Source organism: Chiloscyllium plagiosum, unplaced genomic scaffold (genome assembly GCF_037043375.1).
Source record: "Chiloscyllium plagiosum isolate Xiang-an unplaced genomic scaffold, Cpla_swu_hap1 HiC_scaffold_6, whole genome shotgun sequence".
In the NCBI taxonomy this organism is placed as follows: domain Eukaryota; kingdom Metazoa; phylum Chordata; class Chondrichthyes; order Orectolobiformes; family Hemiscylliidae; genus Chiloscyllium; species Chiloscyllium plagiosum.
The window spans coordinates 109,068,165-109,091,408 of record NW_028270144.1 but is presented as its reverse complement, the minus strand read 5'-3'; the positions used below and the strand labels follow the sequence as shown (position 1 = coordinate 109,091,408).

At 40.3% G+C, this 23,244-nt stretch overlaps 1 protein-coding gene and 1 long non-coding RNA gene across 19 annotated transcripts in view; one reads left to right on the top strand and one right to left on the bottom strand.

Annotated features, from left to right (window-relative positions):
• The window catches only part of LOC122550870 (inositol polyphosphate-4-phosphatase type I A), a 208,463-nt gene that overhangs the window by 24,713 nt on the left and 160,506 nt on the right, over positions 1 to 23,244 (bottom strand). For 15 of the 18 annotated variants that reach the window (XM_043692246.2, XM_087988345.1, XM_043692245.2 and 12 more), the window contains 7 exons: positions 20,571 to 20,603; positions 16,999 to 17,171; positions 15,923 to 16,046; positions 14,981 to 15,107; positions 8,162 to 8,302; positions 6,203 to 6,300; positions 4,870 to 4,982 (listed from right to left, as the gene is read on the bottom strand). In XM_043692246.2, the coding sequence (XP_043548181.1) occupies positions 4,870 to 4,982; positions 6,203 to 6,300; positions 8,162 to 8,302; positions 14,981 to 15,107; positions 15,923 to 16,046; positions 16,999 to 17,171; positions 20,571 to 20,603 (809 nt within the window). The remainder of the gene's footprint in view (positions 1 to 4,869; positions 4,983 to 6,202; positions 6,301 to 8,161; positions 8,303 to 14,980; positions 15,108 to 15,922; positions 16,047 to 16,998; positions 17,172 to 20,570; positions 20,604 to 23,244) is intronic. The other 3 variants (XM_043692254.2, XM_087988346.1, XM_043692255.2) reach the window with 1 other exon arrangement.
• Positions 711 to 8,014, top strand: LOC148149837 (uncharacterized). The gene is made up of 2 exons (XR_015757479.1): positions 711 to 900; positions 7,691 to 8,014. It is a non-coding gene; the product is annotated as an uncharacterized LOC148149837 (long non-coding RNA).

Here is a 23,244-nt window from a genome sequence, read left to right as displayed (position 1 = left end):
AGACAGCAAGTTTTCTCCAGGAGCTTAACCAGACCATGGTCGAAATCCAATTGAAACTAATCACGGCAATATATAGGGTCTCCATTGTTCCCAGCACTTTTCTTACAGCTGCCAGACTTGAGAAGCTCATGTCAATTGCAGATCCTCTGGTTCTGAAGCCACACTGGAATGTGGTATAGATACATTCTGCCAATAACTGCAGTCTGACAAGAGTAATGTTCAGCAGTTAAATGCTTTGATTGCTGCCCTTATTTTAGCACAAGCTCACAACATGCACATCATACTTCATTGGAGGCTGTATCCCAGAATGAGTCAAGGATGTTTGCACAGATGCTGAAGTGCCAGTTTCTCATGCTTGAGTTCACACTATTGTATCAGCACCACGGTGCTTTCCACACAGTTTGCAAATCAATAGCTTTACTAAATTCCTCCACTGAGTTGGATATCAGCTCGGTCATGTCAGGGAGCTTGTGGTTTTTCAAGCCTCAACAAGCTTTCTTTTTTGACTCTAATTCAAGGCAATGTTCCACCAACTGTGGTGACATCATTTCCTGCTCTTTTTCTCAGCGGGCGATCAATGGGTCCAAGTCAATGTGTTTGTTGACAGAGTTCTGGTTCGAAAAAGAACAGGATATGACATCACTACAGGAAATGACATCACCAACCCAAGGAAACCTAACCACATATAGAAAGCGGGTCACTAACACCAGAGGCTCACTGATGTTACCGAGTGTAAGGATGAAACATCTGAAAACGAACTTGCAGCTCAGCGAGCAAACTTACATCCAGAACCTCATTCATGGCATGAGGTCATAGCTGGCAAGGCCAGGATTTAGTGTCCACCCCAGAGAGCAGTTAAGAGTCAACCACATTGAAGGAGTTACATCTTGTTCAGATAAGGTAAGGATGGCAGTTTCTTGACTTATAGGACATTAGTGAATCAGAGTGTCATAGCGATGTACAGCATGGAAACAGACCCTTCGGTCCAACCCGTCCATACTGACCAGATATCCCAACCCAATCTAGTCCTACCTGCCAGCACCCAGCCCATATCCCTCCAAACCCTTCCTAATCATATAGGAATCCAAATGCCTCTTAAATGTTGCAATTGTACCAGCCTCCACCACATCCTCTGGCAGCTCATTCCACACCCGTACCACCCTGTGTGAAAAAGTTGCCCCTTAGGTCTCTTTTATATCTTTCCCCTCTAACCCTCTAGTTCTGGACTACCCGACCCCAGCGAAAAGACTTTGCCTATTTACCCTATCCATGCCCCTCACAATTTTGTAAACCTCTAAGGTCACCCATCAGCCTCCAACGCTCCAGGGAAAACAGCCCCAGCCTGTTCAGCCTCTCCTTATTAGCTCAAATCTTCCAAGCCTTGCAACATCCTTGTAAATCTTTTCTGAACCCGTTCAAGTTTCACAACATCTTTCCGATAGGAAGGAGACCAGAATTGCACGCAATATTCCAACAGTGGCCTAACCAATGTCCTGTACAGCCGCAACATGACCTCCCAACTCCTGTACTCAGTACTCTGACTAATAAAAGAAAGCATACCAAACACCTTCACTATCCTATCTCCCTGTGACTCCACTTTAAGACCATAAGACATAGGAGTGGAACTAAGGCCATTTGGCCCATCGAGGCCACTCCACCATTCAATCATGGCTGATGGGCATTTGAACTCCACTTACCCGCATTCTCCCCGTAGCCCTTAATTCCTTATGACATCAAGAATTTATCAATCTCTGCCTTGAAGACATTTAGCGTCCCAGCCTCCACTGCACTCTGCGGCAATGAATTCCACAGGCTCACCACTCTCTGGCTGAAGAAATGTCTCCGCATTTCTGTTCTGAATTTACCCCCTCTAATTCTAAGGCTGTGTCCACGGGTCCTAGTCTCCTCGCCTAACGGAAACAATTTCCTAGCATCCACCCTTTCCAAGCCATGTATTATCTTGTAAGTTTCTATTAAATCTCCCCTTAATCTTCTAAACTCCAATGAATACAATCCCAGGATCCTCAGCCGTTCCTCATATGTTAGACCTACCAATCCAGGGATCATCCGTGTGAATCTCTGCTGGACACGCTCCAGTGCCAGTATGTCCTTACTGAGGTGTGGGGACCATAACTGGACACAGTACTCCAAATGGGGCCTAACCAGAGCTTTATAAAGTCTCAGTAGCACAACGGTGCTTTTATACTCCAACCCTCGAGATAAATGACAACATTGCATTCACTTTCTTAATCACTGACTCAACCTACATGTTTACCTTTAGAGAATCCTCAACTAGCACTCCCAGATCCCTTTGTACTTTGGCTTTATGAATTTTCACCATTTAGAAAGTAGCCCATGCTTGTATTCTTTTTTCCAAAGTGCAAGACCTCGCATTTGCTCACATTGAATTCCATCAGCCATTCCTGGACCACTCTCCCAAACTGTCTGGATCCTCTGCAGCCTCCCCACTTCCTCAGTACTACCTGCCTGTCCACCTAACTTCGTATCATCAGCAAACTTCGCTAGAATGCCCCCAGTCCCTTCATCCAGATCATTAATATATAACGTGAACAGCTGCGGCCCCAACACTGAACCCTGCAGGACACCGCTCGTCACCGGCTGCCATTCCGAAAAAGAACCTTTTATCCCAGCTCTCTGCTTTCTGTCAGACAGCCAATCCTCAATCCATACCAGTAGGTCACCTCCAACACCATGGGCCCTCACCTTGCTCAGCAGCCTCCCGTGTGGCACCTTATCAAAAGCCTTTTGGAAGTCCAGATAGATCACATCCACTGGGTTTCCCTGGTCTAACCTACTTGTCACCTCTTCAAAGAATTCCAACAGGTTTGTCAGGCACGACCTCCCCTTACTAAATCCATGTTGACTTGTTCTAATCCGACCCTGCTCTTCCAAGAATTTAGAAACCTCATCCTTTCAAGGAGCTATGAACCTGCACTCCAAGGTCTCTTTGTTTAGCAACACTCCCTAGGACCTTACCATTAAGTGGATATGTCCTGCTAAGATTCGCTTTCCCCCAAAATGTTGCACCTCACATTTATCTGAATTAAACTCCATCTGCCACTTCTCAGCCCATTGGCCCATCTGGTCAAGATCCTGTTGTAATCTGAGGTAACCATCTTCACTGTCCACTACACCTCTGATTTTGGTGTCATCTGCAAACTTACTAACTGTACCTCTTAAGCTCGCATCCAAATTATTTATGTAAAATGACAAAAAGCAGAGGATCCTGCACCGATACTTGTGGCACTCCACTGGTCACAAGCCTCCAGTCTGAAAAACAACCCTCCACCACCACCCTCGTCTTCTGACTTTGAGCCAGTTCTGTATCCAAATGGCTAGTTCTCCCTGTATTCCATGAGATCTAACCTTGCTAATCAGTCTCCCTTGGGGAACCTTGTTGAATGCCTTACTGAAGACCATATAGATCACATCCACAGCTCTGCCCTCATCAATCCGCTTTGTTACTTCTTCAAAAAGCTCAAATCAAGTTTGTGAGACATGATTTCCCATGCACAAAGCCATGTAGACTATCCCTAATCAGTCCTTGCCTTTCCAAATACATGTAACATCCTGTCTGTCAGGATTCCCTCCAACAATTTTCCCACCACCGAGGTCAGGCTCACTGGTCTATAGTTCCCTGGCTTGTCCTTACCACCCTTTTTAAACAGCTTTTGAAAGTTCTTGCCTAATACCGTCAAAATTGGCCTTTCTCCAATTTAGAACTTCAACTTTTAGATCTGGTCTAATCGTTTCCATCACTATTTTAAATCTAATAGAATTATGGTCGCTGGCCTCAAAGTGCTCCCCCACTGACACTTGTCACCTGCCCTGCCTTATTTCCCAAGAGTAGGTCAAGTTTTGCACTCTCTTTTGTAGGTACATCCTCATATAGAATCAGAAAATTGTCTTGTACACACTTAAGAAATTCCTCTCCATCTAAACCTTTAACACTGTGGCAGTCCCAGTCTATGTTTGGAAAGTTAAAATCCCCTACCATAGCCACCCTATTATTCTTACAGATAGCTGAGATCTCCTTACAAGTTTGTTTCTCAATTTCCCTCTGACTATTAGGGGGTCTATAATACAATCCCAATAAGGTGATCATCCCTTTCTTATTTCTCAGTTCCACCCAAATAACTTCCCTGGATGTATTTCTATAATGCTATCCCTCATCAAAAATGCCACTCCCCCTCCTCTCTTGCCTCCCTTTCTATCCTTCCTGTAGCATTTGTATCCTGGAACATTAAGCTGCCAGTCCTGCCCATCCCTGAGCCATGTTTCTGTAATTGCTATGATATTCCGGTCCCATGTTCCTAACCATGCCCTGAGTTCATCTGCCTTCCCTGTTAGGCCCCTTGCACTGAAATAAATACAGTTTAATTTATTAGTCCTACCTTATCCCTGCTTGCCCTGACTGTTTGACTCAGTTGAGTTTTTCCAACAATCAAGAATGGATTCATGGTCAGCCTTAGACTATTAATGTCAGCGTGTGTATCCAGGAAAACAAATTACTCAGCAGCATTATAAAGATTACTTTCAAACATGACTCGTTACAGAATCTCAATTTTCAATTCATTTCACACGTTTCCCCAAAGTTACATCACAATCAGTTACCTGTCTGATGGATTGCATGTGTTTGTATTCATACTGAACAGTCAAGCAACCATTTGGCATCAACAATGAAGTGTGCTGAGATAATAAAATCCATAACTAATGTAAATCCAGATCAAATGCAGGTTTACATCTAATATTTTTAGCTTTACAACTTATTTTAAAATGTTGATCAATTGTAACCAATCCAGTGAAATTTAAAATTCCAGTATTAAACTTGCAAATAAAACAGCTTACCTCAGCGGCTTGCCAAAGGATGTCTACATTCTTATTCTTTCTTGCATGAACATTTTGGCCAAGAAATCTCAATAGTTCAGGCAGACACGTCTGACTCCGGGATCGAGGTAAACCTATAGAAAATATTTTTATGCAGATATAAACAGAATAAAAGCAGGAAGCACTGATGCTATTATTTGTGGAATGTGTTTTACACCATCTACAGGTTGTTCATGCTGTACATTCACATTCATCAAACTAGCTAGCACTAGATAGGTTTGTGACCTCAGCAATGTGTAATATAAAAATGTACACTTCAACTTACATCAGTCCTTTCTTGATAGAAGTCTTTTGTTTGTAGTATACCTAACAAATAAGCTATAGTTTCAGCTTGTAAAAAAATGTACGAGCTACCTTGAAGTAGAACGTGTAGACAAAGTATAAGTTATGGAAGTACTGTGGTGCAGGATATTTTCAAAAGTGGAAATCATTATTAGATTAAACTAATAAGTTTTCAGTAATGTAAGTTTTATAAATCCATAGGATGCACACCAAACTCACTAAAAAGTGAAGTTATATGATAATGTCTTACTGTGGGATTAGATTTAAACTTAAATCAACTAAAATTTTTTAAACCATTGGATGATTTCATGAAATTCATTTACGTTCAGCGAGTACCCCAATATCCGGCCATACCAGGAACTGCTTCCTCTCTGACACAAGACCAGACTGGGAAGGGGGGTGATGGTGATAGCGGTGGGGGGAGGGATGTGTAGAAGAATGGGTGCTTTGCGAAAAGTGGGTAGCAAGAAATGGGGGGTGAGAACACAAAGTGACTGCAAAGTCAGGGTGGTGCAGAGAGACCAGTGGCGGGGAGGGGGCAATGTAGTGTTAAGAGGTGATAAAGTGGAGAGAGCATGAGGCTGCCAAGCTGACTGTAGGACAGGACAGATGATTCTCAAAGGCTGCTGAATCTTGAAATAAGCCTGATTCAATTCAAATGCGTGAGAATTTGAAAGCAACACATTTTCTGTTTCAAGCCTCTAAAGATGAATTTCAGAATTGTAACAAAGCAAATTCATGTACAGCTTATTTAATTTCAAATACAGGACTCAATATTTCATAACCTTTACTTATTCCAATCTGCAATTTTCTTTCGAGACTTGAGACAGAAAAATATTGTTGTTTTCAAATTCACAAACAAATATATGAATTGAACTAGGCTTCTTTCAAGTTTCAGTAACCTTTCAGCATGGACTATAGAGCAAGTTATTTTCTCAATAATCTTCCTTCTCTTAATCAGTGAGTCACAATACAATAAAGAGTATTACAATTCATATCTACACATACTTACAATCATCAGGCAAAACCTCCTTAAACTGCTCATAGTAGGAGTTCAGACGGCCCAAACTCTCGGCATTAATTACTTCTTGTAAAGATGTGTCTCCAAACCTAACCCAGATAAAATACAGTGTAAATATCAAAAAACGTGAAAAAAAACTGGGATTTTAAGAAAACTCATGTCAGTGCAACAATTTCATTGTTTTGCACTACCCAAGCCATCTTACAAACGAAAACTAATCGGGCAGATTCATTTTAAAGCAAATCTCTAACAATTCTCTGCTAGTACTTGCAAAATACGTGTTGCTCAGGGAAAGATCTTAATCAGGTTCTCTCCTTTCCAGTTGGTGTACTTGCTACTTTAGTACTAAGCTGGAATTGAGAACTTGGGAGCAAACGTTGGATTGTCAACTCCCCCCAAAGTGTCTTTCAGAGTTTTCATTGATATTATGCTTGGAGCTGCAGCTTTTTCTTTAGCTTAAGAACATAATTGACGGAATAATGAAAACGATGAGACCTGGGTGAGAAGCAGGCCATTCAGCCAATCAAGTCTGCTCCTCTAATCGATGAGGTCATGGCTGATCTGACAATCCTCAACTCCAGTTCCTGCCTTTTCTCCCATAACCCCCAATTTCCTGGATTAAAAATCTGTCTCTCAGCCTTCACAGCTGTCTGCGATAAAGAATTCCACAAATTCACTACATTAAAGAAGAAATTCTTCCTTATCTATCTTATAGTTTTAACATGACTTTACCAAATCTGATTATTGTAGCTCTCTGCAATCTTTCTCCATTTAAATATTATTCAGCTCTTCTTTCTTCCAGCTAAAGTGTATAACCTCACATCTTCCCACATTACATTCCATCTGCTAAGTTTTCACCTAATTGCTTAAACTATCTACAGCCTTCTATAGTCTACCATCTTCACCACTTACCTTCCCACCAACGTTTTGTCTGCAAACCTGGCTAAAGTATATCCATGGGATTTGATTTATTGTTGCCACAGGTACAAAGATATAGTGAAGTGTTATTTTGCGACCTTCAAGCAAATTGTATCTTACAAAATGCATCAGGTTGCAGAATAAAGTGCAGAATATATTGTTACAGGGCAGAGAAAGTACAGAGATCAGACAAGAGTGATTTTCACCATTCAAGTCATTGAAATATACTGTAAATATTTCTGGATTCATTGATCCAACAAGAATCATTAGTCGCAATAGTTTTGCAGTCCAATTGCAGCAACTTCGACACAAAATAACAAACAGCAGCATTTTGCAAGCAGCCTTCATGCATAAATCCTAAAAGCAAGCATACAGGTTCAGCAGTAATGAGGAAGGCAAATGGAATAATTGGCCTTTATTTCAAAGGAAATGGAGTATAAAATTAAGGTTGTCATGCCAAATCTATACAAGTCACTGGTCAGACCAGTGAACCTTAGGATATTGTGAGTATTGCTGTGCACCCAAAATCCATGTGGTTGACTCTGCCTTTACCCTTTACAGATTATGCCCTTCCTGAAGAAGGGCTTATGCCCGAAACGTCGATTCTCCTGTTCCTTGGATGCTGCCTGACCTGCTGCGCTTTTCCAGCAACACATTTTCAGCCCTTTACAGATTAAGTCTGGAACGATTTGTGCAATGGGAATTACTGATACAGCATCTAAGCAACTATGCTACACAGAGGTGATTCACCATCCCATAAGGTTTAAAAATGAAAGAAAATATTGGAAATGTTCAGGAGATCTATCAACATCTGAAAATCCTATTGCAGACTAATGCTTTTACCCTTCATTAGAATCCAGTGATTAAACATGTGAAGTACTGAGAGCATTGGGTGTCGCAAACATATTCAACATTTTCTGCTTTTAAATTTCCAGCACTCAAGTAGTTTTTCTCCCCCCCCCGTTATCACTAATCTTAAGAGCTGATGACTGCTTTGTAAAGTGGTTTAGCTTGTTTGATAGCAATACTTACTTTTCTGCGAGTGTTTGCTGCTCATTGATACCCACATTAAATAGCACTGGCTGCACTCGAAGTAACATTCCACTCTGTATTTCCCGAGGTAAGGCATCAAACATAGCACCAGGTAGTGGTATTCGCACATTAAATCCATCTCTGTAAAGAGGAATATAGCTTAGGGATTTTACAAGCAAAGTAAATGTTTCAAAACTAAAAACCTTTGACATTCTTTCAGCCTACAAACAGTACTGTATAAAAAAAAACTGCACACAATAGATAAATGCTTAAAGTACAAAATGTCAGTGCTAAAATAGTCAATAGAGGAATATGATATGAGCATTAAAAACTGATCAATAGTAACAGATGCGCACATTTTTAGTCAACCATAGATCAGCAAATATTAGAGTTGGGAACAGCGCCTTTTCAAATTCTTTTTTGGAATGTGGGGATTGCTGACTGCGTCAGCATTTATTATCCATCTCCCATTGCCCAGAGAGCAATTAAAAGTCAATCACGTTGCCTTGGATCTGGAGTAACATGGAGGCCAGGCAAAGATGGCAGATTACTTTGTCAAAAGGACATTAATGGATTGATTTTTATGACAAACAACATTGACAACAATGTAACCATCAGGCTAGCTTTTTATTTTAGATTTTTAATTGATACATATTTCACATTCTGGGCTTCAAAGCCACATTCCCAGAATATTAAACTGGGGCTCTACATTAATAGTCCACTGATATGGTCGCCATACTATAGGATTAATAGGCCACAGTTTTGGTCGCCATACTATAGGAAGGATGTGGAGGCACTGGAACGGGTGCAGAGGAGGTTTGCCAGGATGTTGCCTGGTATGGTAGGAAGATCGTATGAGGAAAGGCTGAGGGACTTGGGATTGTTTTCATTGGAGAAAAGAAGGTTTAGGGGTGACTTGATAGAGGTGTACAAGATGATTAGGGGTTTAGATAGGGTTGACCGTGAGAACCTTTTTCCACGTATGGAGTCAGCTATTACGAGGGGGCATAGCTTTAAATTAAGGGGTGGTAGGTATAGGATAGATGTTAGGGGTAGGTTCTTTACTCAGCGAGTCGTGAGTTCATGGAATGCCCTGCCAGTAGCAGTGGTGGACTCTCCCTCTTTATGGGCATTTAAGCGGGCATTGGATAGGCATATGGAGGTTAGTGGGCTAGTGTAGGTTAGGTGGGCTTGGATCGGCGCAACATCGAGGGCCAAAGGGCTGTACTGCGCTGTATTCTATGTTCTATATTACTATAAATGGCACAACTTCCTCCTAAATGTGCAGAAGCACATTGGGAGTAGTGATGATCATATTTTAAGCTTTAACGGCAAGGACATCAAATGCAGAAATTTCCGCTTCCTCCATGAAGTTTATTTCCTAGTCAACAAATTTGTCATTCCTTCCTTGGTCACTGTCTCAACACCCCTGAACATTCAATGGTGTTACCATCACTGACACCTATCAACATCCTGGGAGTATTACCATTGACCAGAAATTCAACTGAATTTGCCAGATAAACACATTGGCTACAAGAGCAGATCAGAGGTTAGTTATACTGCACTGAATAACTTACAGAATCAGATAGTAATAGATAGTAATAGCACGGAAATAGACCCTTCAGTCCAACCCGTCCATGCCGACCAGATATCCCAACACAAACTAGTCCCACCTGCCAGCACCCGACCCATAACCTTCTAAATCCCTCCTATTCATATACCCATCCAGATGTCTTTTAAAATGTTGCAATTATACCAGCATCCACCACTTCCTCTGGCAACTCATTCCACACACGCACCACCCTCTTCAGAAAAGGTTGCCCCTTAGGTTTAGGGTGAGAGGGGAAAGATATAAAAGCAACCTATGCCCGCTAGTTCTGGATTCCCCCACCCCCAGGGAAACGACTTTGTCAATTTATCCTATCCATGCCACTCATGATTTTATAAACCTCTATAAGGTCACCCCTCAGCTTCCAACACTCCAGCGAAAACAGCCACAGCCTATTCAACTTCTCCAACCCTGGCAACATCCTTGTCAAGATGTTCTGAGCCCTTTCAAATTTCAGACTTGCATGCAATATTCCAACAGTGGCCTAACCAATGTCCTGTACAGTCGCAACTTGACCTCCCAACTCCTGTACTCAATACTCTGACCAATAAAGGAAATCATACCAAACGCCTTCTTCACTCTCCTATCTACCTGCGAATCCACTTTCAAGGAGCTATGAACCTGCACTCCAAGGTCTCTTTATTCAGCAACTCTCCCTAGGACCTTACCATTAAGTGTATAAGTCCTGCTAAGATTTGCTTTTCCAAAATGCAGCACCTTGCATTTATCTGAATTAAACTCCATCTGCCACTTCTCAGCCCATCTGATCAAGATCCCATTGTAATCGGAGGTAACCTTCTTCGCTGCCCATTACACCTCCGATTTTGGTGTCATCTGCAAACTTACCAACCATACCTCTTATGCTCACATCCAAATCATTTATATGAAAAGAATAGTGGACCCAGCCCCGATCCTTGTGGCACTCCACTGGTCACAGGCCTCCAGTCTGAGAAACAACCCTCCACCCACCACACTGTCTTCTACCTTTGAGTCAGTTCTGTATCCAAATGGCTAGTTCTCCCTGTATTCCATGAGATCTAACCTTGCTAAACACTCTCCCATGGGGAACCTTGTCGAATGCCTTACTGAAGTCCATATAGATCACATCCACCGCTCTGCCCTCATTACTCCGCTTTGTTACTTTTCAAAAAACTCAATCAAATTTGTGACACACGATTTCCCATGCAGAAAGACATATTGGTTATCCCTAATCAGTCTTTGCCTTTCCAAATACATGTAACATCCTGTCCCTCAGGATTCCCTCCAAAAGCTTGCCCACGACCGACCTCAGGCTTACTGGTCTATAGTTCCTGGCTTTTCCTCACCAGCCTTCTTAAACCACGTTAACCAACCTCCGGCACCTCACCTGTGACTATCGATGATACAACTATCTCAGTAAGAGACCCAGCAATCACTTCCCTAGCTTCTCAGTTCAAGGGTACACCTGATCAGGTCCTGGGGATATATCTACTTGTATGCATTTCAAGACATCCAAGACACTCAGCACTTCCTCCTCTGTAACATGGACATTTTTCAAGATGTCACCATCTATTTCCCCACATTCTATATCCTCCATGTCCTTTTCGATAGTAAATACTGATGCAAAATACTTATTTAGTATCTCCCCCATCTCCTGCGGCTCCACACAAAGGCTACCTTGGTGATCTTTCAGGGGCCCTATTCTCTCCCTAGTTACCCTTTTGTCTTTAATGTATTTGTGAAAACCCTTTGGATTCTCCTTAACTCTATTTGGCAAAGTTATCTCATGTGCCTTTTTTGCCCTCCTGATTTCTCTCATAAGTATACTCCTACTGCCTTTATACTCTAAGGATTCACTCGATCTATCTTGTCTATCAGACATATGCTTCCTCCTTTTTCTTAACCAAACCCCAAATTCTTTAGTCATGCAGCATCCCCTATACCTACCAGCCTTTCCTTTCACCCTAACAGGAGTATACTTTCTCTGGACACATTATTTCTGACGGCTTCCCATTTTCCAGCAAACATGTGCCTCCAATCAGCTTTCGAAAGTTCTTGCCTAATACTGTTAAAATTGGCCTTTCTCCAATTTAGAACTTCAACTTTTAGATCTGATCTATTCTTTCCATCACTATTTTAAAACAAATAGAATTATGGTCGCTGACCCCAAAGTGCTCCCCCACTGACACCTCAGTCACCTGCCCTGCCTCATTTCCCAAAAGTAGGTACATCCACATACTGAATCAGAAAATTTTCTTGTACACACTTAAATTCCTCTCCATCTAAACTCTTAACACTATGGCAGTTCCAGTCTGTTTGGAAAGTTAAAATCCCCTACCATAACCACCCAATTATTCTTACTGATAACGGAGATCTCCTTGCAAATTTGTTTCTCAATTTCATTCTGACTATTAGGTGGTCTACAATACAATCTCAGTAAGGTGACCATCCCTTTCTTATTTCTCAGTTCTAACCAAATAACTTCCCTCGATGTATTTCCAGGAATATTCTCCCTCAGTACAGCTGTAATGTTATCGCTTATCAAAAACACCACTCCCCTTCCTCTCATGCCTCCCTTTCTGTCCTTCCTGTAGTATTTGTAACCTGGAACATTAAGCTGCCAGTCCTGTCCATCCCTGAGCCATGTTTCTGTAATTGCTATGATATCCCAGTCCCATGTTCCTAACCATGCCCAGAGTTCATCTGCCTTCCCTGTTAGGTCTCTTGCATTGAAATAATAGTTTAATTTATCAGTTCTATCTTGTTCTCTGCTTTGTCCCTGCCTATCCTGACTGTTTAACTCGCCTTTGTTCTCAGATGGATTTCTTTCCTCACTATCTCCTTGCGTCCCGCGTCCCACCTCCTCGACCCCCCCCCCCTTACTAGTTTAAATCCTCCCGAGCAGCTCTAGCAAATCTCCCTACCAGTATATTAGTGCCCTTCCAATTTTGGTGCAATCTATCCTTCTTGTACAAGTCACTTCTTCCACAAAAGAGCTTCCAATGATCCAAAAATGTGAATCCTTCTCCCATACACCAGCTCCTCAGCTCTTCTGCTCTTCCCTCCCATTCTTGCCCTCACTAGCTTGTAGCACTGGGAGTAATCCAGGTATTACTACTCTTAAGAACCTCCTTTTTTAAATTCCTGCCTAACTCCTTGTAACCTCCCTTCAGAATCTCAACCTTTTCCCTTCCTAGTCGTTGGTTGTAATGCGTACAATGACTTCTTGCTGGCCCCTCTCCCCCTGAGAACATTCTGCATCCTCTCAGACATCTTGATTCTGGCACCAGGGAAGCAACACACCATTCTGATTTTTTGCTGCTGGCCACCAGATATGTCTATCTGTACCTCAGACTACAGAATCCCCTAACACAATTGATCTCTTGGAACCCGATGTACCCCTCATTCCATTACAGCCAGTCTCAATACCAGAAACCTGGCTATTCGTGCTACGTCCCCCTACAACACCCCCTACACTTTCCAAAACAGTATACTTGTTTGAAATGGGGATAGCCCCAGAAGACTCCTGCACTAACTGCCTACCTCTGACAGTCACATAGATGGGTTAACTCCAGGAAAGGTATCTGTGACTTTTCCCCCTTCCTATAACTGTCATCCATCACATCCCCTTGCTCTTGTAAATTCCTCATTACCTCTGTCTCTCCAACCGATCCATTCGATCTGATAGGATTCGCAACTGACGGCATTTATTGCAGATATAATCCTCAGTAATTCGTAAACTCTCCCGAAACTCCCACATCCAACAAGAGGAGCATATTACTCTACTAAAGGCCATTTTTGCTTCTTTCAATCTACAGACCCAGAAAATAGCTCTTATTTTTCTACAAAACACTGCTCCAGGTTAAATTAATACTTATGGCTTATGTTTTAAGTTTAATCAAGAGGCATATCTCAATAATACATATAATCAAGAAAGAACCCACTCGACTCACCACTGCACACTTACTGTGAGTAAAATATCCACTCGTCTGTTTCCGTGCTGTGACCTCAACTTGACTCCTCTCAACTCCCCAAACCCTGTCCACCATCTACAAGGCACAAGTCAGGTGTGATGGAATACTCCCCACTTGCTTGAACAGATGCAGCTCCAACGCCACTCAAAAAGCATGACACCATCCAGGACAAAACAGCCCACTTGAGTGGCACCACATCCCAAGCACACAGTTCCTTCACCACTGATGCTGAATAGCAACGGTATATACACTATCTACAAGATGAATTGCAGAAATTCACTAAAGATCCTAAGACAGTACCTTTCCAAACCTACGACCACTTCCCTCGGAGAAGCCAAGGCAGCAAACACTTAGAAATACACCACCACTTGCAACTGCACCTCCAAGCCACCCAACATCCTGACTTGGAAATATATCACCGTGTCTTCACTGTCACTGGGTCAAAAATCCTTGAATTCCCTCCCTAACAGCATTGTGGGTCAACCTATAGCACATAGACTGCAGCGTTTTAAGAAGGCAGCTCACCATCACATTCTCAAGGGTGATTAGGAATGGCAATAAATGTTGGCCAGCCAGCGATGCCCACATCCCATGAGTGAATAAAACAAAATCACCAAGATTCACCACCACATACACTTCACTTATGATCCCCACTGGTCAATATAACTGTGAAGGCATCTCAATGTGGTGATTAGTTGACATATTGTTTTAAATTATGTTTTTTCATTGGTTCTAGTCAGTTTAAATTGCTGCACCTCACCATCATCATCTCTTATCATTTTTCACTGATGTCAGTGAGCAGTACTAGTACCAGCAAGCAGCAACTCTGCACCAACTAGCATCTTATACACCTGGACCATTCTGCTGAGAGCGCCGGCAAGTGACTGAATGAATGCAATAAAAAAGTGATCATTAAGATGGCCTTATAGCTGCTTAACAGTGGTCTGAATTGAACAGCAATAGATAAGGGAAGTTACCCGCAGTGAGCAGTTACAGTAAGTATTTGGGGAACCGATCAAATAATGTCATACTACTAAGAGAAAGTTCAATTTCCAATAATTCTAGAGCATAAAATGATCTATTTACCAATACCACTGCACAATTTTCAAGGAAACATTAATTGTAAACACTAGCATGAATGTTACTTTTCTTGCAATGGTGGCATACAAGGACATACATAGGTTTTTAATTTTTCACTTACCATTGGAAAATACATCTATCACAAGCTATTCCAGAAAGGAATCCCTCATTACTTACCGGTTTCCAGTAATGACAGGCAGCATATCAACTGACGAAGCAGACATAGCTTGGATTACTTTAAAAGTCACATTTCGTAAATCCATAATTCCTGTGCTCATATCTTCGAGCATTGCAAGTTCCTCCCCTACATAAAGGACATTATTAATGTTGGGATGGGGAGTCATGATCACTTTGTTAATTCTTACCTACCATGGAAAGAATAATCAAGTGGCCAAAGAAACATTTTTACACAAGACTATTTACTAAACACTTCTAGCTTTTTTAAAATATTAATGCTTAATTTATTTGGTTATAATATGAATCTTGAGAGAACACCTTTTAATGCAAAGTTCGTTCTTAACTTGTTTCTAGAAAAAGATGTATTCCATGAACAAAGAGCCAGTGCCCATTATTGAGAGTGCACACCAAGCTATTTACAAGGTAGTACAGTACAGAGTGCGACAATACACTGAAGACATTAACAGTGCCAAGCAGCGAGAAAGTGATTACGTAATGTGAATACACATACTAAGTGATTACTGAGTATTTCGAGTAAAATTTTCTGAAATGGTTTCACAGCTGTTTTACACTTGTTTTCACTCTTTTTAAGTACCCACGTATTGAACAAAAACTATCACAAGCACTAAAGCTCAGGGAAAAAAAACTAAGGGTCACAATAAAGGTTGGATTATACAAGATGTTGAAAGATGGTGGATCACTGATTTTATGCAATGATAAAATGTCTCATGGGACAAAGTTCTCATGATTAAAAAATGAGAGACAATTTTCAGTTATTGGATTGAGGCCTTATATTTACTGTAACAGAATGGAGGCAATACCACGATAGATGTTTCCACCTAAACTAAGTACTAAATACCTTAGGGTATTTAAAATTTTCAAAACTGGCAGATGGCAGTCTTACAACAAAAATCTGACAACACAAATAAGATTATGTCCTACCATATGTACTTAAAAGACCTTCAAATTGTGCCAACAAGCCAATGGTGTAAAGCTGGCGCAAAAATCCGTCATCACGAAGGCAGTTTCTTAGTTTAATAATAAAACCACAGATCAGGGCTGTCAGCTATATTGAAGGTAAAAACAGAAATATAATATTCAATTAAAAGTATGACAGTTATCAGGAAACATGCAGGATCTTATTTCTTTCCTTTTTATGGCACAATTCATTTGAAATCCTCTTAAGCAGAATAGTCAGTACCACTGACCAAAATGTCCTGCAATAAGTAGAAAGGTCTTTTCAGCAAAAAGACAATAACTTCCCACCTAAACTACATAAAGTAAACATGTTTTGCCTTCTAATGAATCCTAGAATGTCAATTATACACAAGTCTAACAGTGAAAAATGTTACAGGATGTGAATTCTCTTTTAAGAATATATTTTTATGCATCAACACATAGATATTTTTGCTAATACAAAAGGTATCAGAAACAGCTAATAAGTTGAAATTTTGCTTGAAAGGAGATTTTTTTTATGACACCCAAATCAAGCTTATTTATACTTCGAGGAGGAGATATTTCTGGGCGGCATAGTAGCACAGTGGTTGGCACTGCTGCCTCAGGCAACTCTGTGCAGAGTTTGGACATTCTCCCAGTGTCTGCGTGGGTTTCCTCCAGGTGCTCCGGTTTCCTCCCACAGTCCAAAAATGTGCAGGTTAGATGAATTGGCCATGCTAAATTGTCCATAGTGTTAGGTAAAGGGGTAAACGTAGGGGAATGGGTCTGGCGGAGTTGCTCTTCGGAGGATCGGTGTGGACTTTTTGAGTCGAAGGGCCTGTTTCCACACTAAGTAATCTAATGTAAACAGATTTTTTAGGTCCATGTTGCAACAAGTTGGTGAGCTGGAAAACTGAGTCACACAGTCAATTTTTGCAGCTTTTAGCATTATGGTTATACACAGCATTGCTAGAGGCCTGGTAGGTTTAATTAAACAATATTCGTGATAGAGGAGGAGACAGGCAAAGAAAAAAAGACACTGGCCACAAAAGAAAAAAAACTGCATCTGTATACAAACTTACAGTTTGGCAGAAGACCACGTCTCTGCGGTACTGGATAGTTAAGTCCATTGCTATAGTTGGAGCATTGTCCTGCATTAGTAGAAATACCATAGCTTTCTTTGCCTTGTCACTCATCATAGCTACGCAATCAGTGAGTGTGGTCAACAGAGGATAAAGTGCTTCACTCCATTCACCTGTTAAACAGTAAAAGACCAATTAAATTCAATATCTGGGTTTGAGGAAACAGAACTATCACAGAAACTGAATTAGTGACCAACAATTTTGACTCCCTACTATTAGAATATGGAATTGTACAAAATCTAGTGTAAGGAAGTAAGAAACACAAACATCTAAATGTTCTGCATCACTGACTGGTGATTTAACTTGTCTCATCTTCCACCCCATCTCAGACATTCCCTTTGTTCTTTTACCACAACCCCTTCCTCAACAAAGAGCAGTGTAAACAAGTTAAGGACAATTTTAAGTAACCGATAACTTAAATTTGAATCTATCACTTAAAAAAAAATCAAACTTGTTTTTAAAAGTTACAGTAGGCAATTTGCAGGCATGAGCTTTACATATTGGGTGAAAGTGAGGACTGCAGATGCTGGAGATTAGAGTCGAGAGTGTGGTGCTAGAAAAGCACAGCAGGTCAGGCAGCATCTGAGCAGCAGGAGAATCGACGTTTCGGGCAAAGGCCCTTCATCAGGAAGTTAAGTGTTGGGGTCCACTTCAACCATTTTACACAGGATAAAACTGCTCAAACAATAACATTTCTAGATATCCTACAAATGCATCCACATTCATTGTTATTTCTGTCATATTAGCACTATCATATTTTAATCAAATCTTTTCTTAAATCGATGGTGAAATAATTGTTAAAGGCTAGCTGCTATAATTCACTTTCAAACGAAAGTACCTACACATCACCGGTTTTATAATTTGGAATAATTTGGAAAGACCTCATTCTTTGGCTGTTGTTCTAAAACAACAGCCATTGCCAAAAAAAAATTAAACATTGCCACTTAGATGTACTGCAGTCTGGATACAAAATGCAAAAAGTGAGAGTTTGGACTTTAGTTATAATTAATACTCAATTCTAACGTTCTAGCACCCATATTTCAGCTACATTACTGGAGAAGAAATTAAATTAGTACAGAAGGGTTGAATTGCTTAATTGGGCCTGACTGATCTTGTTATTTTACTCAGTTTTAAAAAACCTGTTCTGCACTGAAATGCTTATGTAATCAAAATCCTGGAACAACTTCTTAATAGCACAACGCGGGCCCACACGAAACAGACTCCATCAAGGTGACAGCTCATTATCATTTTCTCACTGGCAATTAGGGATGAACAATAAATGCTGGTCAAGTTAGCAAAGTCTAAATACCCTTAAGTGAAGATTTTTTTTAAAACAAGTTCAGAGATTTTTTCCTTTGTCTGGAGGCTTGATAGGGGCAGCTGTAGGAATAAAAGAACTGTAGGAAGAACTGCTATATACAACTTCCACAATACTCAAAGCATTTTCTATTGCTACTCAAAATCTTGGAGGCTTGCTTACCTCTGTTGTATCCTCTCAGCTTTGAAGTGTTGCATTTCCATCTATAAAGCCAGTCTTCCCCATCCTAATTTCCCTAACTTTCCCACATACTTTATAAACATGTGTATTTAGTTCCTAGTCCTGATAGCTTTACAATTGTGCTTCACTAATGGCTATCATGTCATATCTTTTCAGTTGAATTTGCTCAAGCATTGATTTGTTCCTTACACAGTTAATCATGCTTAAAGAATGCTTAATTTGTTCACATCATAATTTGCCCTTCTGCTTCAGTGTTCTACTTAGGTGTTTCTTCTTTTTCTTTCATTGCCCAATCACTTTACATCTTTTAGTTTTGCCTTTACCTGAAATGTCTAAAGCACAAAATTAGTCTAATCTCTTGTCTCTTGATTATTTTGAAACTATTATTTGTACTACCTTTTCCATATAAGCCTCCCATCCCCATTCACTGGTTTAAAGTTATCTCCACCCTATTTGTCCCCTACAGTGAGCTATTAGTTCAACCGTCCTGCACTCACAGCTGGACCAGAGGTACAGTACCTTGAGGAACACCTCTTTCTCTCAGGATTCTTTCAGCCATGTGTTCACCTTCATACTTTGCTTCACCTTGTACTAAGTTGATTTGACATGGTTAGTAATTGTGACATTGTTATTTAATTTTGCCCCAAGTCCTAGTATTCGCCAAAAAAAAAAGGCCTCTTGTATCCCTTTTCTTATGCTGTTGGTTCGAACATAGATCCCAACCACTGAAATCCTATCCTCTAATACCCTTTCCAGCCTGTTCAAGAGGTTTTGACCCTCACACCAGATAGGATTGAGTAACCTATATGGTATGGCCTGTTTAAAAAACAGATGCTCTCTAATCTCACTTATTGAATCTTTTGCAATTATCACAGTATGCTTCCCTTCCTCCTCCTGTTGTATTTGGGCAGCATCCTGCAACAAGATGTGCCTTGGTCTATATTCTAGTGGGCTTTCCAACGACCTACACCTTGTAGTGGCAAATATATTGTGTCTGTTTCTGGGGTCTCTATTTTCTATCTTACTCATGCTCCTCATACCCTGTAATTTACCAGCCACAACAGCACTGTTCCAAACTTGCACCACTCCATGAAGTGTGTCCAAAGTTTGGAGCAATCCACCTATTGTTCCACTTCCCTTAAGTGTTGAGGCACCTCCAACCCAGGCAGCCCTTGAGGCTAAAAGGCTGAAGTAAGCAAATTTATTGTACTTAATTGTGCAACTTGTAATGATAGAATTTCAGCATAAGTTAGAGGTTGTCAATTCGCTGGTAATGACAATAAGTTATTAAACCAATCACAGAATGGTTACAAGCAGAGGAGGCAGCCAATCACCCCATCATCTCTATGCCAGGTCCCTGCAAAATCAACGTAACTGGAGCCAAATTGTTGCCTTTTCCCCATGAACACTCCCAATGAATAATTATCCGATTCCTTTTGAAAGCCACAATTAAATCTGCCTCTCCCATATTCTCAGGCAGTGCACTGAAGGATCTAATCTCTTGTTGCATGAAAAAGGTTTCCGCACAACACCACTATTTCTTTTGCCAATCATTTTGGATTTGTGCCCTCTGGATCTCCCGAATCCTTCCACTAATTGGAAGTGTTCTCCTTCCTATTGAAGGAAAATTCTCAATTTTAACCTCTCAAAAACTAACTCTAAAAAGAAGATTTCTTTCAGTCTTTAAAATTACAACTAACCAACTCTTTCATTGCCCTTTCTTCAAGCTTTGAAATTTGCAAAGACTGGAAAGAAGCAGAATTAAACTCGACACTTTATTACAAAACCAAATTTAAAATGTTAGCTTCATAAACATGCTCATATTGAGACAAAAGCTGTAATTATCAGTTGTGATGCTCCAGAAATAACAAAAACCAATTTACTTTAAAATAGGTCAGTTTTGTAAACATCCTAGCTGAAGCATCTATGTGCAAAATTGCATTCATGGCAACCCAGATCAGGTGTGAAAAAAAGCACAAATTGGCTGGTGAAAGGGCCTGGAAAACGCACATACCTTCGGTAGGGTCCTCTGCAGTGGAGTGGCAATCTGCACAGAAATGGAGGTGCACATGCATGATTAGGAAGCAGCACTTTTTTCTACTGACAAGCAGATCTAGTTGCTTTTTTCTTTGAAGTATTTTACAATGAGGTGCTTCGCACTCAGCTCTGATAAAGCAGCAAGCAAAACAGAATCAAAGAGCAAGAGCATTTCAGGGCAAGAATGATTCTACCCGGGCATTTTCCAAACACAACATCTTTTAAATTGCCTTACTGAAGTCGATTTCCAAAGTGGGCAAGATAGTATAGAGTCTTGCAGTGAAAGTTTTACAACATCAGCACACAATATTTTAAATAAAATAATTGTGTGTTTTGGGAACAGGAAGCTCTCACGAGAAAAATAAGTCACCCACATTAAATATATTAAAGTAATTTCAATAAATCAATAGCCTGCACTAAAGAGATGCAATGTAACATGTAACTTGAGTGAAAAACAGCTTTTATACAGCTAATATGTAACCACATTAGAGAGATATTATATATATAAATAAAATAATGGACTTGTCACTTCAATTATAATTTAAATCGTTTGACAAGAATTTTAATTTTTCATTTTTCTGCATTCACAAACATTTGATTTTCTGTGGGCACTGACAGGTAAAAATATCTTTTTTTTAATATAAGCTCTTGGTTCATATCCACAACTTCCCTAACAGAACGGATTAGAGATCTTGTCCTAAGCACTGCCAGTGACTACTTAAACTATCTATAAACATATGCAGAAGACCATAGATTATGAAGCAACTCTCAAATTTTTCTTCCCAGGAATGTTTTGACAAATATAAACCTGTATCTTATTACTCTGATTTATTATAACTGAATGGCAAGGGGTTCTTCTATTAAAACACTATAGAGAAAAAGGGGACATCTCTAGGCGTTGGAGCAGAAATAAGCCAGTGGTCTATATCTACTCTGCTCTTAAGAAAGATTATAGTTGACCTGGTTTACCTCAACTCCACTTTTTTACCTTATCCCCATGACCCTAGATTCCCTGATTGATTAAAAATGCGCGTCTGTCAGCCTAAACTTCTGCTGCTGACAGAAATTTTCCAGGCCTTGCTGAACATAGTATGAGTCCCAGTGGATTGAAGGATTACAAACTTGATGCCGTTGTTTAAGAAAAGGCAAAGAATAACCCAGAAAAGTACAGCTTGAAGTGGGAAAACGGATGCAATCCATAATACAGGACAGAGAAAAATAAGTTAATACTGGATAGTTAACATGGCTTTATCAAGGGCAGATCATGTCTGACAAATTCAATGGAGTTCTTTGATGGGGCGACACAGACAGTGGCTGAGGATAATTCTGAGCATGCTATATATTTGGACTTCTGGAAAGCATGCAAAACTATGCACAAGTTGACTAGCAAATTAGAACTGTTTGGGATTGATGGACCCTTGGTGGTATGGATTATAAACTGGCTAAAAAGCAGGACACAGAGGGTAATAATGATGGACATTTCTCAGATTGGACGAGTTGCAAGTGGTGCTCTCCAGGATTGAGATAGAGACCCTTATCTTTTCAGATTTGTACAAACAACTTGGAGATGAATAGTGAGGGCACAATCTCTAAATTTGCAGATGATACTAAACTAGGGAGAATACGGAATTATGAGAATAATGCTGAGCAACTTCACAGAGGCACTGACAAGTTGGTCAAATGGGCAAAAGTAGCAGATGAATTTCAGAGCAGAGAAATAAAAGATAATGCATTTTGGTAGAGAAACCCAGAGACAAGACAGTCTCAACGATACAGAACTTGGAGGGGAGTACAGGAGCCTTTGGGTATAAGTGCATAATTCTCTGAGGGTGGCCAGACAAGTCGAAATACTTAAGGCAGCTTACAGGATCCTTGGGTTTATAAGTATAAAAGAAGTGATGATATACCTCAACAAATACAGTCCTGGGCAGAGTGCAGAGAGATTTACTAGAATAGTATCAGGAATGAGGGATTTTAGATACAAGATATTATGAAGTTGAAGGCATGTACTGTACCTTTGAGAGAGAGTAAATGCTGTTCTGAACTGAGAGATTACAAGTACCTGTGAATAAGACTAGATGGCAATCTCAGAGTGTACTGGACCATTGAAAATATGTAACATTTGGGTGTGAAATGAATACTAGAGTTATGGTTGCTGTTTGGACAATAATTCAAATTTAACAAGTTTCAATTATGCCCCAGGATGTAAAAATCCAAATGAGTTTGAATTTATGGTTTTGGCAACATTGAACCAATAAGACGATCCAATGTTTGGAGGTGTATAAAATGTGTACCATTCGAAAATTGGTCAGAAACCAACTGTTGCTGAGCCAAAAAAGCATGGAGAGCTAATATCTTGTTCTCCAGGAAATAAGGAAACCCTCTCTAACAAAGGTACCTTTTCAAATGAAACAGACTCAATAAAAAGAATGACGACGACCCAGTGAGATCTTCAGCCAGAAGAAGAAAGACACAGAAGATGACAGCAGCCGTGTGGTTTAGAAATTAAGTTGATGTAATGTTAATGTGTCTTATTGGAACAACATATTGTTATAGAGTTGGAGGCAGATAATAAGCAAAAAAAAAAAGAAAAGGGGCTTAGAATTGTGAATAGTTGTTTAATAGTCACTTTTAGAGTTAGAAAAATAAAT